Raw genomic sequence first — 18,953 nt, forward strand, 5'->3', positions numbered from 1 at the left:
AACTAAAGGTAGCGCTGACCCTCGTTTGTGAAATATGTGGAACACAGAGACTAGCTTTTAGGATTGCTAAAACGTAGACTGGACCCTTTTGTAGAGTAGCTGTGAATTACTTTACCTTTCCTTGCAGAATGTGACAAAAGAAAGAGCTTTCCTTCTCGAGGTTCTCCAACAACTTAAGGATAATCAAGACATCAAAGTACCAGACACGGTATGTGGATAACACATGGTAAAAAAACCAATGGTAAAAGACACAGCTTGCCATCAGTAATGAATAATACTCCATCTAAAAGAATCAATAATTATAATTGTTTTATACTTTTTATATCTTTGTTGTTAAATATATCGTGGCTTACATGCAAAATGTGTAGAGACTTACAACAAATTCCTGACTGGTAGTCTAAAGGTGTTTTATGCTAAAAGTTTTTTCTCCTCTTAATTGTTGCAGATAATGACAAATGTCTTTTCAACATGTATGGTATTTAACACACACAAACATTTGGTGCTTTATATCTTTTTTATTTTTTATTTTTAAACATTTTCTACTCTTTTATATCATTAAAATCACCTAAAGTGACTTGTTGCAGGAAGTGTCAGGCGTTGGACCCTTTGTCATGCCAGCCATGGTGGACAGTGAAGGAGACGGGGAGACGGGCAGTTTGATCCTGCAAATTGCAGAGTATCTAATTTCTATAATTGAGCCATCAATTCAGAACCAAAACACAAAACGAGTAAATACTTCAACAGTGGGTAAGAGACGTTCCCCTACTTTTAGCCTTTGACCTCTCAATAAATAACAACTACAACAGCTGTCATTTTCATCCACATACAAGCATTAAGTATGCAGACTGTCGATCCAGGGGATCCTGATAAGAACGTCGTCCTTTCTGTCGGAGAACAAACCATGAACATCAACCTAGAGGATCTACAGAAAGGCATCAACGGTGAGAGAACGATCACGATTAAGAATATGATAACTGACCATGCAGATAAAAGGTTTTCACTTTCTTCCAATGTGGACATTCCCAGGTTCTGTTACAGTCGCCTTATTGATACTGAACGGGACGGAGATTCTTCTCAGTCCTGAATACCTCATATCAGAAGACAGAACAGAGATGTTTTCAGACGCCTTTATTGTAATTTTGCCAAAAGTAAAAAACACCAACCTCACCGAGCCTGTCAACTTCACCATCAAGCATGCAAAGGTGCAGTATTAATCAAAATCTAATGATTGTCCATCCACCCAACCATCCACTAATGTGTCCTCTTGTCTCAGGATGTACCTAAACATTCAGTACCGGCCTGTGTGTTCTGGGTGGACAAAGGCAATATTGGAGAAGAGGAGCACGTGAATGAGGGAGGAACGGAGACAAACATTCGGTTTTGGTCAGAAGAGGGCTGCTGGGTAGCCGACTCTGATGAAGAGCGCACAGTGTGCAGCTGCTCTCATCTTTCTACCTTCGCCCTCATCATGCAGATTGGAGAGGTCTTTCAAACTTCTACATTTGGTCCTTGCCCCAACAAGCTTGTGTCCAGTTAGGGATCACTATTTAATCTGTGATTGTCTTCTACCCGCTCAGCCTCCACCGGAAAATAGTTTCCTTGAATGGCTGAACCGACTGTGTGTGATTGTTGGACTCATCTTCTTTGCCTTGGCCATCCTCACCTTCCTCCTGAGTAGCTGGAACCCCAAGATCAACAACACGGCCCGTCTTAACCTGTGCATCAGCCTCGGCTTATCTCACCTGTTGCTGCTGTGGAATGATAAATATCTTGAACAGGACGCAAGTTCAATATTTTTGTTAACTCATTTAATATTTTAAATGCGCCTAAAATCACTGCTCCGGTTTTATCCAGTTTCGCAAATGAAGGCCAACGTCTTTTAGCTTCTCATCATGTCTCTCCACAGCTTTCCTGTACCGTCATGGCGGGCCTTCTCCACTTCTTAATTGTTGCGAGTTTTGTGTGGATGCTGCTGGAGGCAATGCAGCTGTACCTGTTGGTCCGAAGTCTTTCCAAGGTGCAGGTCATCCAGAGAGACGGCCTCCCTAAGCCACTGCTCTACCTGATTGGCTACGGTGTTCCGTTTGTGATTGTGGGTATTTCTGCACTGGTGTATTCTGACGGGTATGGTGCTACTGAGGCGGAGGTGTGAGTAGGACAAACAGTAATCCATGTAGCCAGTCATATTCTACTATACGCATCGTACAGCCTGCTTAATTGTGTGTTTGATTTGCAGGTGCTGGCTGTCCAGACGGCGCAGTTTCAACTGGGCTTTAACGGGCCCTGTGATTGCTGTCCTTGGAGTGAGTGTGTTTCATATTAATGTTGCATCCCATGTATTTTTGTTAACTATGCTGTTCTATCTCAGCTCTGCCTCTTTGTCTATCCCCCCCCCCCCCCCCCCCTTTAAGATTAATTTGATTCTGTTCTGCGCAACTCTGTGGAGTCTGAGACCCACTTTGGCCAACATGAAAAGTGATGTTTCTCAGTCCACAGACACCAGGTATGAACATGACTGCTGCAGATTGTCCCTATTTGTATCTTGGTGTTTTGTTGTTGTTGTTGTTTTCCTACTTGTTCCATAGAAATCATTCTTTCAGGGAGGGTTGAAGTCATGTATAAACAGTATTACAAGATATCATAAATGCTACATAATGCCCATTTCAATGTATTTGATCTTCTTCGTGACATATTCAGTTCGTATGTAGATGGAAAAAAAAGTACACTAAATAAATACATCATAGGGATTATAATAATAAGAGTTTTGTTGATTTAAACTGAAATCAATTTAGATTAGAAGTATAATATGTTTATAGTGTGAAGACTGCTAGGTTTGTGACAGGAAATGTGCAAATATCATCAAAGCAATTAAATATACTGTGTCTATTTACAGGTTGATTGTATTCAAGATCGTTGCCCAGTTTGTCATACTGGGCTGTACCTGGATTCTGGGCTTGTACCAGACAAACCTTTTCTTCCAGGTTCTGTTTATAATCCTTAACTCCCAGCAGGGCACCTTCCTCTTCATCGTCCACTGTCTGCTCAACAAGGAGGTAAACCTTTGCCAGATCAGTCTCTTTTTATTGTATTGCACTCTTGTCATGTTTTTCTATATGCTAATACTTACAAATAGCAGAGATAGTTTAATCAAAATACAACTTTGTCTTTAACTTTGTTTGACAAATGAGCTACGTTGGTACTTACTTTTTGTGAAATGGTTTAGTTTAATATTTTTAGCGGTGATATGGTTGATTTATATGCCACAGGTACGAGAGAACTACATGCGATGGATGACACGCTTCTGTAAAAAAGACACTTCTGAGGTGAGTCAACAAACACGATACAACAGATTACCATAGGCAGTAATCCCCCTGGCAACAGAGGTGTTTAGAGTGTGAACAGATTTTAAGCATTTGGCATTTACTTGGACTATATGCATGAATCTCAACAGTTCTAATGCTGAATATAATTATCTGGTTTGACAGAATGCTACAACTGTGTCTGAGGATTAGGACAGCCTAAGAAAAGGACAAATGAGTGGACAAAATGGTGATGTCTAATTGTGATGAAGTAAACAAAAAAGCAAGGAAGGAAGCACAATTTGATTTTCTCATATTGTTATCTTTATTTCTGTTTCTATGAATTGCAAATAAAATGTAAATTATTATTGTAATATCAGTTATCTTGCAGATTTTTTTTTCAATAACTTTTAAAGGGCTACTCCTATAGAATTGACACTATTCACTATAATAATATATCAATACTACATTTGTTATGTAGTTATTTTGGTTGAAATGTTTCACAATGTTCATAAAATAATGAAAAGCATTTTAAGTTGCCTTTTTTCATTTCTGTTTTTCTATAACCTATTTAATTTAACTGTGACAACTATTTGGTTCTAGAATAATGTTGCACAGAAGAGGCAATAACAATATGAATGTATTCTTCACACATTAATATAATGTAATAAATAAAATGTCTCTTGATATTAGATGTTCTCGCAATCTTGTGATATACAGTTGAAATTGTCAGCATCTCCCCACCTGATTTGTTTGCTTGTATGTCGGAGCTTTCACCAACTGGTTTCTGTGATATCTTCACTCAAGTCAGTCTGAAACAACACACCTTGTACAAAGCAAAACGTTCATGTCTCCATTGTTTACTTATCTCTCGATTTGTATTGTATTTACATCAGAACTGGGACTGCTCAAGGTATGTTAAGCTTTACAAGACAAATTCCAAGGAACAGGCAAATCGAGCATATTTACATTGTGTGCAGTATTTACACATGGGTTCAGATTAACATAGAGCGCTCACAGGAGAATAGCACAGTGCATTTGAAGACAAGGAAAAAGTCATATTAAGGTGACCTCCACCTTAATTTTGTTGCCATTTGCCTGTTCTCATAAATGATACAAAAATAATGGTCACTGATATGATATGATTTATATGTATAAATCATATAAATCAACATATAAACATCACATATAAAGGCTTTGATTAATCATGGTGTACCTTTTCACAATGTTTCTTTGAAAAGGAGGACAGTTTATCAGTCATTAATTCATTGAGATATTCCTTTATGTCCCAGTCAAGTGATAATTTGAGGCAAAGCTTCTTTTGCAGATATACCACACCCCCATTATAGTAAATAATGGAGATGCTGTGCAGTGGTGGTAAAGAGGGGGAGTAGGACATCATTTCACGACACACTAATTCCGATGTTACCAAATTTCAAGGGATTTATATTTTCCTCAGGACAGATTTGCTGACAAAGCAGTGCAGCAATCATGAGGAATAGCCAGTGGCTACAAAGTCTGCATGAAACTTCTCAGTTTAATCTTATATATAATAGAGGATAATGAGGACTGACAAATCACCCAATAGAACTGCAGCATAGTGACTCGGATCGTAGATTACAGAAGCTCCTGAAATCCCCCTGTGGAAATCTGGCTAAAGAGTAGAAATATATAATTTCCTATTTCAGCTCCAGTCCTACATAAATTACTATTGCTAATTATAAGTTACTCCTAAGCTACAAACACTTAGCTACAGTTAGCTGCACAATTTGAAATCTAATATTTAAGGTGCTATTTTACCCTATTCCCTCTTTGCATGCTAGGGCCCCTAGCCTGGAAACCTGTGATATCTGTTAGACAGTTAATAATCAGTTGTAGGCAGGATATCTGTGATATGTTAGTTTACCAAAATCAATAGAGGCAGTAATACAAGGTGAAATTTGTGTAATAACGAGAGGATAAATGCATAATTGCTAAACCTGCATATTAAATTTGCTTATAATGGTTGTATTTCTGGTGTTTCAGCAGCATAATGGCTTATCTCCAAAGACCTGCTGCAGCTGTTTAGCAGACTGGAGCTTGAAATTTAAGAGTCAAATCTAATCTGTAGTGAAGAATAGGCAATGCTTTGATGTTAGTGTGATTTTCTATGACTACCACTAGATGATACCAAAGGGCCGTGCAGTTTCTCATTGTAACACAATGAGCCCCATAATACCCAGGACTGTCCTCAAATGGCTTCTGATATAAAGTCCAAGCAGTGCTACGTAATAACTTGCATTGGCAGGAATAAGTAAATCCTCATTTAAGAGCAGGAGGTAAAAAAAAACCACATAATTTTCTTGTTGACAACAAAAGAAGCTTTATGCAATGCAGTTTTTACCTACTACATACGACTCGTGTACAGTAACACAACACAACCAGTATACAGGAACAGCATGTTATTCATCTGCTTCATGTGCAAATATTCATGATGCAGCACAACTGAATAAACCAAACTGGGTAACATACTTTTGCAACCGTCATGTCTGTATGGTTTAGCTGAGAATAAAAAATAAAAATCTTTTATGTTGAACTGAGTATGCACATCAATGTGTGTGAGATCTTAAATTACGGCCCAGTTTTGTCTGTTGTTTTTTAATCATTTGTGTTTTATTAATATGTTTGTGTAAACTGTGCATTGAAATTCCTGAGGAATGATATGGAGCATCTGGAAGGATCAGTTGGACTCTGCGTTATGTCTGCTTGAGTGCTGATTGCATCCCAGCTGAGTCTTATGAAGACGCCCTTAACGCTGTCTACGCGTGGCATCATTGATGACACAGTCACCGTTCACAGTCAAATCACTCCCTGTAAAATTCAGAATTAACCACAGAATCTATTTGATTTAAATTCTGACTGTTTTTGACAAGCGTGCGCCACAACTGAGAAATTCAAACCACTTCCGAGAACTCTGACACTGTTACTATCCCATTTAATCCATCAGAACAAACTGAATACTAGGTCATTAAATCCTACACTTTGTAGATTCATTCATTAGATTAGAAAAAATCTCCCATCTAAATCTAATTTTCCTAAGGTTCATTGTGTCCATTTGTTCATTTCACTGCCCACTCCTATTGGATATGGTTTAGACTCATTGTAATAATTACCCTTCTTTAGGTGTCAAAGCATTTCTAGCAAACTACCGACTGGTAGTTGTTTTATCACTTCACAAAATGTACCATAAGCACAAATATTGCCAATATATTTATCAAATATTCAAAGCAGTCAAGCTTCAATGGCTCTGACATGATAGTCAAGCTACAGCGGCCTCACAGAGAAATAATGGATGGGGAGGGGAGTGAAAACATGAGAGAATACACTGCTCAGGGTTAGCTTCAGTGTCTCTCACTCTTTGCTCCTCTTCTCAATGCTATACTTTGTTACCATGGAAACACACTTGCAGAGCTTGAGTCGTGAGGCCATTCAGCTGAGATACTGCCAAATAATCCTGCAGTCTGAACTGAAAGATTTTGGGTGTGTACTCATGGTTGTAGAACAATGTAGACGTCAGCCGGGACAGGTAGCAGGACCGGCGATGGAAACTGAGATAACGGCTGTGACAGCTGCAGTTGTTTTATAGTGCCAGGTTTGGTGTTTCGTGGAGATGAGTAAGCTGGGGTGGGTCCCCTGAGCTGCAGTCGTTGCATTGGTGGTGGTTTTATTTTTGTGGTGACTAAAGCAAAGGAGAGATGTGTTGTGTGGTGTGTTTTATGCCTAAACTTTGGAGAATGTCATAACCTGCATATCCATATACAGTATTTGTTATTGTGTATGAGAAAAACTACATACAAACATTTGCTGATTATATGCAAACCAGAAGCATCCTTCCAGCCGGTGGACTTATCAAAAGTAGTGTACAACAACTACATACAAATGCAAATACACATTATGGTGTTTTATATTACCATAACGTAGTCATGCTCTTTAACCCAGTTTCCTTCTGCCCACAAGTGAGTTGTGGGCAGAAGGAAAATATTCTAATATCAAACTAAAAAGAGCAGAGCGTGCTAGTTGGTTGTAAAAAAAAAAAAATGAAACAGTCATGGACTGTCCAGAAACGAGCCTGCATGAAACAAGTGAAGAAGAGTAAGCAGTGCACTGCTCAGTCAGAGGCTACAAACTGGTACAGGACTCAAGCACCATGTTAGCTGTCCTTGCTGAGCGAATGGGCAGACAAACACTCTGATGTGACGCTAAGCATGCTAGATAGATAATTAGATAGATAATTTACTGCTAATCTGTGTCACATTAAAACGCATCCAAACATGCTACAAAACAAATGTCACCCTGTGCAGTTGTTGGGCTGGTTACTCAGCAGTACTTAGACATGATGTAGAATAAACACAGGGGTAGAGGGAGCTGGTACCGGTACAATAGTGAAGGGAAGATTCCTCAATGATGGAGATATTTTTGGAATGGAAACAACCATGAAATTAGGTTAATTGATGTAGCAGCAAGGGTCACCTATTTGTCCCCACGGTAAGAAAGGGGTGCAAAAGAAATGTTCCAGAAAGTAAGAATACAATATAAATATAAATCAAGAGTCTCATGTTTTTATGTGGCTTTGAACGAGAGTGAAATTTGGAAAGAGTTTGTCACTGAACAGCTGGTTGAAGCTATAAGAAGATAAATTATGACACACAATAGAAATCCAGCATTCTTTAGTCAAGAATAACAGTAAAAATGATCAAATAATTATTAAAATCAGCTCTGTAACATCTGATCAACAGTGGCACAGAAATACTCGATCAGCAGTGACCAGCCACATTCCAGACCAGATTATGTAAGCAGGAGATTCACATCTTGAAGGCAGCTCTGAAGACAAAGGCTAACACTACGTTGTGTGGATCTCTAAAAAAAATTAAAATGCTTTGGCGTATCAGTACCTTTTACACAATGTGAAATAATGATGTGGTTCTGCAACGACAAGTTATTTTTAATGCAAGACATCATGATTATAAATGACTGGTTTTGTGTCACAATACTACGTTTGCTTATGCTATACATAAAGTCGAGGTGAAAGCACAGTCAATAAATAACTCATCAAGACAAGCCACTGTGCCATTGCTTAACACTACAGGCACTGATAATGAGAAAATATTAATGAGCGTCTCAGTGCCGCATCAGTCTCTGGAGCTAATAGTCCTCCACAGATGGAGAAAAACAGACAGAGATGGAGCGAGAGGGGGTTAATGAGATAAATTATGCACGTGTGCGTGCATGTGTGTGAGCTCGCTTTTGAGAAGCACAAAGAGAAATGAAAAAGCAAGAGGCAAACATGGAATGAATGAGTGTTAATTGAGTTTGATCACACCTCATACATATTCCTTCATGTGAAACGGGCATTAAAACAAAAAAAAAAACTTCCCCGCCACCCACACACCCATTCCTAGCTCTGGAAAGCGCTTGTGATCCACACTGTCGCCACAGCTTGATTCAAACTGTTGGAGAATTATTCCCCTCACTCCAACCTGAATTTCGTTCATGGCTTAAATACGTACATGAACAAACCACATGATACATTTAATAAAGAAAGAAAGATCGGTAGTAAGGAGGAAGCAGACAGGAGATGCTGTGATCAGTTTAATTTAGTTAGACTTATTGGCTGGTTTAAATTAATTGTGTGTTCAGAGAAATATCTCCATAAATGAATATTTAATTGACACACAACACGTGATGCTTTTTGCATGAATGTTTTGTTAATTAATTCACCTTCCTGTTTGCTGCTGTAAATCTGTCGAAATAGAATGCTTTACAGCATGGAGCTAAACCCATGCTAAAACCCTTCCTCCCTTCATTGCCTCTCTCCCGCCGCTTCTCTCTCTTTGTTCTTAGTTTCTTAAGTTAACATGGAAGCAGTCAGAGACCTGACTGCCTCCAACAATGCTATTGTTACAGGATTTGGTTTTCAAACAGCCTGGAAACTATTTTCTGACTGATCAGGTTTATTCTACACTGGTGTTGACAGAGGTCTTGTTGAAGGAAGTGGGGGGGTGGAAGCTATACAAAACTGACATTTGTTGAATCGCTCAAAACTGAATCAGCTCATTCTTGGACCAACAGCCTCGTCGTCCTACGTGTTGTTTCTTGTAAATCTTGCTGTCTTACAGCATTGTCTTACTTTTAATAGTGATGGGGAGGGGGTGCTATGCAGCATCATATTGAACCTAATGATCTAAAACAACCTCCAGTATATTACATTCCAAGGCAAGCTTACAAGTAATGCTTAGTCTTTCTAACTTCCACTAGAGGTTGTGCTTTCACCAGCGTCTACCTGTCTGCCTATTTCCTGCTTTTTTATTTTTTTTAAGATTCATTCTTATTGTGGGATAGGGGCACCAACCAGACATTTGTTTCTAACTACATGGATAATGCCTTGGTGAAAAATTACAAAATGGCATCTGCATAAGATCTACCACACAACCAAAATACGATTGGGATCCAAGTAAATTTCCAGACCTGGTGATGTTGAAAAAATCCCTTCTCAAGGATGACATAATAATAATGAAACAGATTTGCAAGGTAATTATGCAGGTATAGCAATCAAATGTTACTGTGCCAGACTCACAAGAAAGCCGCCATTATTGAAATATTGTTTTTAATTATAGAACTAAGAATTATATCAATTCCAGGGGCAGCTTTTTATGGTGAATGAGTTACCTTAGCAGACGTTTGTCTTCTGAGTACTCTTAAATTCCTGTATTTATCACATTTTTATCTTACAGTCGCTCATGAGGATAAGTGGAGCCACAAAGCTTGACTGAAAGAGAAGCCAGCTGTAGAGGCAGATGCCCACTGCAGTTCAACTACATTTGCGGTCTGTGTATCCTCCACATCTCTCTCTCTCTCTCTCTCTCTCTCTCTCCCTCTCTCTCACACACACACGCGCGCTCAGTCATCCGCTCCCGCCGTGCTGCTGAGCCTGCGACGTTAGCAGTGGATGAAAAAATAAAAAAATAAAATCTCCGTATTTGACAGCGGATGCGTAATCTGGAAGGAGAATTGTGAAGGTAATGTAAAAATGACACGTTTCCACGTTACGATTTGAATACATTTTTATTTCTGTGATGTTTTCTCTGTATTGATGACACCAGCGGCGGCAGCGCGTTCACGCACCTGCACCGCAGACTCCCTCTGCTGCAACAGAAGCTCGTATATGCATGGTTGATTCAATGACAGCATGAACCCATGTTTAGTGTTTAAGATTCGCGTGAACTATAATTTTGTAATTTGCTTGATATTATCTTTTAACTGGATGCGCTATTTTTTTTCTTCATGCTTGCATTTCAGCGGCAAACAGAAGTGATTCAGATCGGCGGCCGTAGATTTGAAGTATATCAGATGAAGCCTGGCTTGTGTTGTGGTTGAGTTCTGAGGGGATATGGATGGACGGCCAGTGTCGAGTGGACAGATGTGGAAGAAGGGATTTAGTGCAGAGGGAGGAATCACGCAGGGGATAAAACTGTGTGTGCGCGCGCGCGTGTGTGTGTGTGTGTTTGTGCGTACATGTGCATGTGTGTTCTATAGCCTTGGTGACTGGCCCACTCTCGCACGACGGGCGCCACACTTTACCTGCGACGAGGGCTTTTTTTTTTTCTGTATAAGCCTGGACTCCTGTGTTCGTGCGTGCACGCGAAACAGTGTGTGTGTGAGAGAGAGAGAGAGAGCGCAATCCTGCCAACAGCAGCAACAGTGTCCGACCGTGGACCACGCAGATTCATTCGCCCACTCACACATTCCCACCGCCGACCACGAGATATCACGTAGCAACTGTGAGTGAAGAATTTTGATTTATCGATCAGCGTGTTCGCGTGTAAATGTTAATTTGCGTTGGGTGCGCACAGTTCGGAGGCTTTCGGAGCATCGGCGGACGGAGCGCGCTGCTTCAGCACCACGGACAGCGCATTGTGCTGACATAGCGCGTATACCAGGCTCTGGTGGGCTGTATCCGTGCCACATGCTGGGAAGCCTGAGCGGTTCCACGGGCGTGATAAGTTTATGACCGAACCTGATCAGCATTCATGATCTAAAAATATCGACTGCTTACCTGCCGTTCGGGTAGATTATTAGAGAATAATTACAGGAAATAATCAGGGAAGGATCGAGAAAAGAGTTCTGAGTAAGAGGGAAAGACTAAAAGCATAAGCTGGTAGATTGTATATTTAAGCAAAAAACAAAAAACAAAGGCAAGGCCACTTGTCTCTGAATATTTAAATATGTTGTATTTTCATTTCAAATTCATATAAATGAATCACACAAGAATGATGTGTGTTCAATACGGCTGTCAATTGGTGTAGGTCTTAAACTAAAGACAGTCAATAAGCTGTTTCCCTGTTGATCAATAGTTAATAAGTGCTCCATTGGGTTCTTCTCGGAGTGACAGAGGGGTGTAATAGTTTGCTAAGGAGGTGAATTCATTTTTATGAAGTGTAGCAAATTTGTATTAACTAGTGCCAATAAAGAAAATCTCTCTTCACCTTCTCTGCCATCCGCACTTCCCTCATTGTCAAATACATGTAGAGAATATTTAAATCCACACATTTACACATTGACATTTAGATTATCTTCCAGTGCATCCATTCCTCCCACTCTGCTTATCTCCCTAAAACAGTTTCCTTTTGATGCCGATGATTCCCGATGTTACCCTTGCAGGAATGATGAGAAGTTTCCAATCAATTGCAATCACAGATCAGTGGTGTACTGGGGGGAGAAAAAAGCAGAGAGGAAATCAGTAGGGAAGACAGGCTCGGGAGACTTGAGTAATAACCCCCCGCCTACCAATCCCTATACTTCCTTGTTGCTATGTAATCTTCAGTTCATCCGAATGCTATTGAACTGTGTCAGGGAATTCAGGGAATCCATAGTGTCGCCTGTTGGGGTTGCTCTCAAGGGGTGATAGATGTTATGCTGGAGGAAACCTGAAGTGTAATTTCCTTCCTGCTTACTTCCCTCATGAAATCCAAAACATAAAACCGTGCATTTTGCATCCCACCGGGTGGACGCTAAATGAAATAGTATGGCATCACATATGAGATGCAGGAAAGCAAAGATTGCCAATAAATAGAATAAGCCTACAATTTAATGCAATTAAAAATAACACATCTGTGTATAAAACAGTGAGTACATTCTCGGAATTTGTTAATGTCCTTTAAATCAGTGCAATTTTCTCTGATGGATCTATGCGCTAGATTGCATGGCAATTTGAACCAGGAGGTGCGAGAAATATGTTCTACATTTCACAGCATGTGAGAGCCAGCTCATCTACATTTATTTTATCTATATTTTTAGATTCCTTAACCATGAAAACATTCCTTTAGCAATTGGATTCACGTTGATATTATTAGTTTTGCAGCTATTCACAGCAAATCCGTTGCCCACTACTAATTCCACAGTGTCTTCGTAAAGGCCAGCAAAAACAGAACCTCCTTTGTGGAGGTAATGAGAGAGATATGATGGAAAGCATCTAAAAATGAATTTTTTTTGTTGTGAAAATTCACCACCGATTTCAACTGGATCTGTTTCCTCAGGTATTAAAGACAGAACTAGGGAATAAGGGAACGACACATAGAACGGGAGAGCCTGAAAATACTGAGGAAACAGAGAGTATATTTTGGCAGAAAGTCAGGTCCAAAGAGGCAGGAGCTGATTAGATGAGATGTCTATCAGGTGTGTCTCGTTCAGTTCAGAAAAGCCTCCGCAGCTGTGCAGGGGCAGAAATCAACCTGCAGCAAAAGTCACCATAGCAACCTTCACAGACGGAGTTTAATGATCAAATGTAAGATTATTTTCCTGACCTCAGCATATTTAGTTTATATCATGCTGCTTATCTAAGAATTCTATAAGCCTCCGTGTAAATCTATTATAGACCAGAAAACTACAGTATAGAAATGAGGGATGTCTATAGTTTCTATACTATATAACTTACGATCGGGTTTTTTTTGTCCCCGAGTCCAAGTCATTTGATTTTGAACCAATACCAATACCGAGTCCAGATCCGATACGTCTCTAATACATAAAAAAATAAAGAAGAGTGAAGAAACGGATCCAGGATGTCCCTTATTTTTTATTTTATCATCTTATTTCAACATTTAACTCATAAACAGAGCACTTACGTGGCGTAGCTTGAACATTCAAATAATAAATAAAATACTTATCCACTTTGCACTTGGACTAGTGCAACATGAAATATTAAATACGAATATTTAAAATAAAGTAAACAGTACCTCAATTGTACGTTTTTTGTCATCTACAAAATACCTCCACACAGCAGATATAGTAGCGCAACGAGCTTCAAGCTGCTTCCGTGACGTCACGCCGCGCGCGCGCTGCCGTCTCTGTAGAGTAGAGGGCTCACTCTGTGCCACCACGTATCTGCAGATCTGATAAAAAAGAAATGAAGATAACTATCCATATATATCCGAGACCTGATCGGGAGCTAACGTCCGATTCCAATCGAGTCTACAAGCTCGTGATTGGGCCTGATTCCCCGTCACGAGATCGGATCGGGACATCGCTAATAGAAACCTCTTCATATTGTTATAAAAAATAAAAAGAAAAGATGTGAAATGAAGTGAAGTATCACATCTCCACAATGCAAGGGTGTTACATTGTGTGCTCATATGCTTCTGATCAAAAGTGTGAATTTTTGGGAATAAATGCGGTCAGCTCTCTGATCCACAGTTGGGAATCTTGGCTATTTGACCATTCTCTCCATTTCTCTATGGACTTCGTTTCCCAGCAACACCCTTACACTGATTTGCCCACCCATCAGGAAGGATTATGCAAACATCGTGAAAGGAATACCCCTCGGGGAGTGTTCACACTTGCTCACTCCGCCACATCACATTCGTGGCCACAGCACACTGTGCTCTCTTCGAGCCTGCCAGCTGTTGCAGAGCTCTGTGCAATCAATACGACAGTCATGTTTCACAACAGCCATCACTCCTTCACTGCCAAGAACTTGTGGGGGGGGTCCCTCTTGGGTGAGAGACAGAGAGACATGGAAGAGAGTGATTTAACAACAAGGTTGCTGAATTGAACAGCATCATTAACAGGTTTGACACAATCGTATGTGGTATTGTAATCGGTGTAACTGGGAGGCTCAGCAGGCGACACCTCGCACGCTTACCACCGGAGGATGCGTGTGAATGGTTATACACTGACTTAAGTTGCAAAGTGTTTTGAGTGGTGGATAAGACCACAAAAAAGAGCTGCAGTAGGTCTATTCACCCTTTATTATTTACCCCGGTGGGCAGGTGTGGTTGTATTTCACAGCAGCCAATCTAAATGCTGTCTAAATGAGGGAGGAAGGTGGTTTTCAGAGCCCACAGCAGCATTTATGTAAAGACCAACGATGTTGTACTTCTTCTTGCTTCTGCTCTGTCTCTTTCTGTCATGTTAATTGATTCACAGCTTAGCCACTTAGCTGTAATTGATGTGACAATATGGTGCGACGTGACCTGACATTGGCCAAATGTTTTTCACAGAGAAAGCTGTTGAGCACAAAGAAGATGCAGCAACATGTGTGTGTGTGTGTGTGTGTGTGTGTGTGTGTGAGTGTTAGAAGGAAGGAGGTGGTTCCCTTGTGGTGACACGGTGAAGTGTTGTGTGTGAGAGCATCGATGTGTGTTTGGACAGCCACAGCTCCCTTAACGACAGAGGTGTGTGCATGTCACGTTGAATGAAGTCGGAATCCAATGAATATCATTTGCTCTGATGATATTTCATCTAAATGTTTTGTGTACAGGGGCACAATCTGTTCCTTTTCACCACCAGAATGAGTTAAAAATGCAAAATTCGTGAATTTTTTTTTTTTTTTTAACTGGGAAAAACAACAACAACCTTTTCTTCACCTTAATTGACGGTGCTTCTGTTTCTTAAACCTAACCAGTGTAGAGTTTTTGTAGTCTGGCCAGATGCACCACAACAATATCCCTTCAACTGCAGCATGGTAGATGTAGTGCAGCCACAAACACACACAACACACATGCAATGGAGAACAAACATTTCTATTCTGTATCTGTCACACTGGCCTGAAACCTACATTTTCTAATCTGTCATTTCTTTAATCAAAGCTACGGTATATGATGCTGAGATTTTTAGGAAATCACCATTTCATTATATGGAAATACAGGCGGAAGACAGATATATAAAGATGGGGCAAAAAATGACTGAAATAAATATTTGTAAGTTAATAATCTTTTTGTTTTTCCTCTAATGATACGAAAGGAGCACCTCAATACAAAAAAGAACCGTGAGTCACAATGATATGGTGCGATCAAGTACCTCCTTTAGGAGTAACATTAATTCAGCTTGTCTGATCTTCCATGAATCCTGGCGTTTGGATGCATTTCAGTTTTAATAATCTCCAGAGGAGCTTGACATGACTCATACAATATGCAGCTGTTAGCATTAGGGGTGCTATTTTCACTGCACTGCAGTGCACCAATACAAAATTAATTTATTCGCATTTCTAGTGCACAGTTTAACTATAACCATTCTTAATCAAAATAACCATTGAACAAAAAAGTTATAATAAAGTAGAGATAAAGTATGTTTATGTTTAAAGTATATATTTTTTATTAAATGATATGACTGTTAATGATAAGTGCAATTTATCCCAGAAAACTTTAACGGCACATAAAAGTAGCAGTTTCTCATTTAGAATTCAGACGTGTGAGTGCAAAAGCTAAACTTGAATCATAAAATATTTAAGGCTACACAAATCGTCGGAGGCCGTCAGAGCTCAACCAAAAATGCATCTTTTGAGAAGGTTTTCTCACTGGAGCTGCTGTTGGGTTGACAAAGCTCTAACTAAAAGCTGCTTGTGTGTGTTTATTATGTACCATACATGCTAAACGCACCCTCATTCTCTGGGTGAGGGTGCATCTGTCTCTCTGTGTCTGTTTACTGTATGTGTGTTAAGTAAGGACACCATCTGCCATCATCTTGATTTGTGCCAACCCAGCCTATTTCCTCCCACCCCACGTCTATTAACCCACACCCATGCTCACACAAAATCCTTCAGTATTTGTGTTTGGTGAAATTCACAGCAGCCATCGAAAGGATAAGCATTTTATAGATAAGGGACTGATAAACTGGGGCCAGGGGGTGGGGGGTGGGGTGCTGCCGAAGGAGTGGGCGTAATTGTGCATAAGAGTGGTAAAGAAAAATAAAGTTTTGCTTTTCTTCTTGAATTTCAGCCTCTGGCATGTTATACTCACATCAGACCAGTGCATGCATGTCTGCCTGTACATCACACACATTTGCACACATGTACAAAGTGGATTTTGGAATAATGCCTTGTGTTTTTTTCCTGAACTGCCCTAGATTCATTTGGCATCTGTGCTGCACACTTTACATCTCTCTCTCTCTCTCTCTCTCTCTCTCTCTCTCTCTCTTCCTCACTCACTCACACAAACACATTGACACCTTCCAGTTCCTTTCTCTCCATTTGACTCTCTCCCCGCTTTCTTCTTCTTCTTCTTCTCTCTCTCTCTCTCTCAGCACAGACGGCTAAGATCTTGCTATGAATATTTTAGCTTTGTCACACACTCTGCATCGACAGTTTCACAGAGAGACAGTATCTCTGTTCTCCTTGCACGTGTATAGTGTGTGTGTGCATGTGTGTTTGTACATATACGCAGGGTTTAGCGTGATTAGTATGAAGTAGCATGAGCATCTAACGAATCTGTTTATATTGTTGTACCTGAAAGAAACACAATGTTTTCAAAGGCTTGGCTAACAAAAGCAGTCAAATTTAATCTCAGGTGTGCTAAAAGAAAAGAAAACAATAACAGTTTAAAATATTTTTTAGTCAGATTTTGCAGCTTTCCTTTCTGTTTCTATAAATTAGGGTTTTACTTCTTAAATAAACCATGCAGTTATTTACTGGAGCTTTCTGCATTTGCACACCATGTTGAGCAATCAGATGGATCCCATTCAAACAAATGATGGGGCTGCATTCTATTAGGCATTGATAAAATCAGTTGGCAGCCACTGCAGTTTAGCAACATAGAATTTGGACCTCAGTCGATGCTCACCGGTAACTTCTGAATCTTTTTACTTGCTTACAGGCTGAATGAGTTTATGGTAAATGAACACAACCTTAACTACCGTATACTGTAGCTGGTCTGTGATTATATTTTATATTTTAGTTATTTGTCAGACCAGCATCAGTATATCTTAAGTTACTTTATATATGCCTAAAATGTTAATTGAGCAACAGAAACGATTATAGTATAATTTTCATTCATTCATTTTCTTAATGCAAAATCTGGGTCACAGGATCTACCGGAGCCTATCACAGCAGCTGAACTATTTTTCACTGCTGTGTTAGACAGGTGATTTCAGATCAGAATAATTGCAGTTTATTTCAGCTAAACAAATATTAGAAATAGATTTTTCACCCAAACCTACAGCCCGTAGACACTCAGCTACACTCGGTAACTGCTTGTATATGCCCATTGTCTTTGCACAGACATCCATTCATGACGTTTACGTTTCACCAATCAGATTCTTTCACATGCTTTGTTATGCTTAGTCAGCTTCTGAGGCTCAGTCTGGAGTCAGGGAGGTGAAAATGTAGAAATAAGCCGTTGGCTTGAAGTAATCGATAGTCAAACAAATGCTACTTCCCCCCTCAGTCAATAATAATATTGATTGTTGTACAGTCACGGTTCAAACAAGTCGAGGGAAGCTCTTTTTTATTTTACTGAACTTTTTTGGATCTTTTTTTAAGTGAAGTTTTCCCATGGTTCCAGCAGTGCTGAACCACACACACACACACACATATGCACAGACATGCACGCACACACTGTAGTAGACGTACACTGTAAAATGCAGACACATCTATGCCAAATTCAGTATACATATAAATATAGTTACAAACACACATGCATACACATGCACCCGTCTACACTCATTCACTCACTGCATCCCTGGGGGGTTCAAATGCTTATCACAAATGCTCGCACTTAATCCGCCAACCAGGCAACAAATGCTTAGACGAGTGTTCACGAGAGTGTGAGAATGTGTGTGTGGGGCCCTGCATTGTGCTGCATTTTGCTTGCAAAAAAAGCCTTTGTTTAGTAGCATGGTATCAGCTGAAACCATCATCTAGTTTAATTAAATTGATGCTGCTGCAGGAGAAATAGCTGCTTAAGATCCGTTGTTTGATTTTTTCAGGACAAAGATATTTCTCAGTTTACATAAAATGACCAAAACAAACAAATCCAGAGTTATTTCAAGAAAGTCAACCAGAGTCTGGGCCACAGATTAATTTGTGACATCATTGATTCAGCTGTGACAAAAATACATTATGTCTCTGATCTATACTGACCTCTTATTTAACAAGATGAGGATTATTGCATTGGTTTTAATGCATTTATTCCCCTTAGCTCCATTAGTGTGACAAATAGTCGTATTGTATTACATAAAAGGATGGACCTGGACCTGTTTTATAAGTCACACATTTCAAGTAATTACAAGGTTATTTCACAGAGTTTACAGATGTGAATAAATGGGTTAGTGTAAATATAATTTTGTCAGGTTGCACTCTTTATGCTTAGGAGGCAGACTGTTCAGTTTTAGCATCGTAGTTTGGAACAG

General features: G+C 39.8%; 1 protein-coding gene across 1 annotated transcript; it reads left to right on the top strand.

The window, feature by feature from the left end:
* The first annotated feature begins 838 nt into the window (after positions 1 to 838).
* LOC137905543 (adhesion G protein-coupled receptor E2-like) lies at positions 839 to 11,263 on the top strand. Its single transcript, XM_068749788.1, is given in 10 exon segments — positions 839 to 941; positions 1,027 to 1,230; positions 1,293 to 1,483; positions 1,578 to 1,781; positions 1,907 to 2,148; positions 2,237 to 2,303; positions 2,412 to 2,503; positions 2,894 to 3,053; positions 3,267 to 3,323; positions 11,189 to 11,263. Coding segments are annotated over 10 exon segments (1,395 nt in total).
* Positions 11,264 to 18,953: the final 7,690 nt, after the last annotated feature.

The sequence above is a fragment of the Brachionichthys hirsutus genome, chromosome 16 (genome assembly GCF_040956055.1).
Source record: "Brachionichthys hirsutus isolate HB-005 chromosome 16, CSIRO-AGI_Bhir_v1, whole genome shotgun sequence".
Classification (NCBI taxonomy): Eukaryota; Metazoa; Chordata; class Actinopteri; order Lophiiformes; family Brachionichthyidae; genus Brachionichthys; species Brachionichthys hirsutus.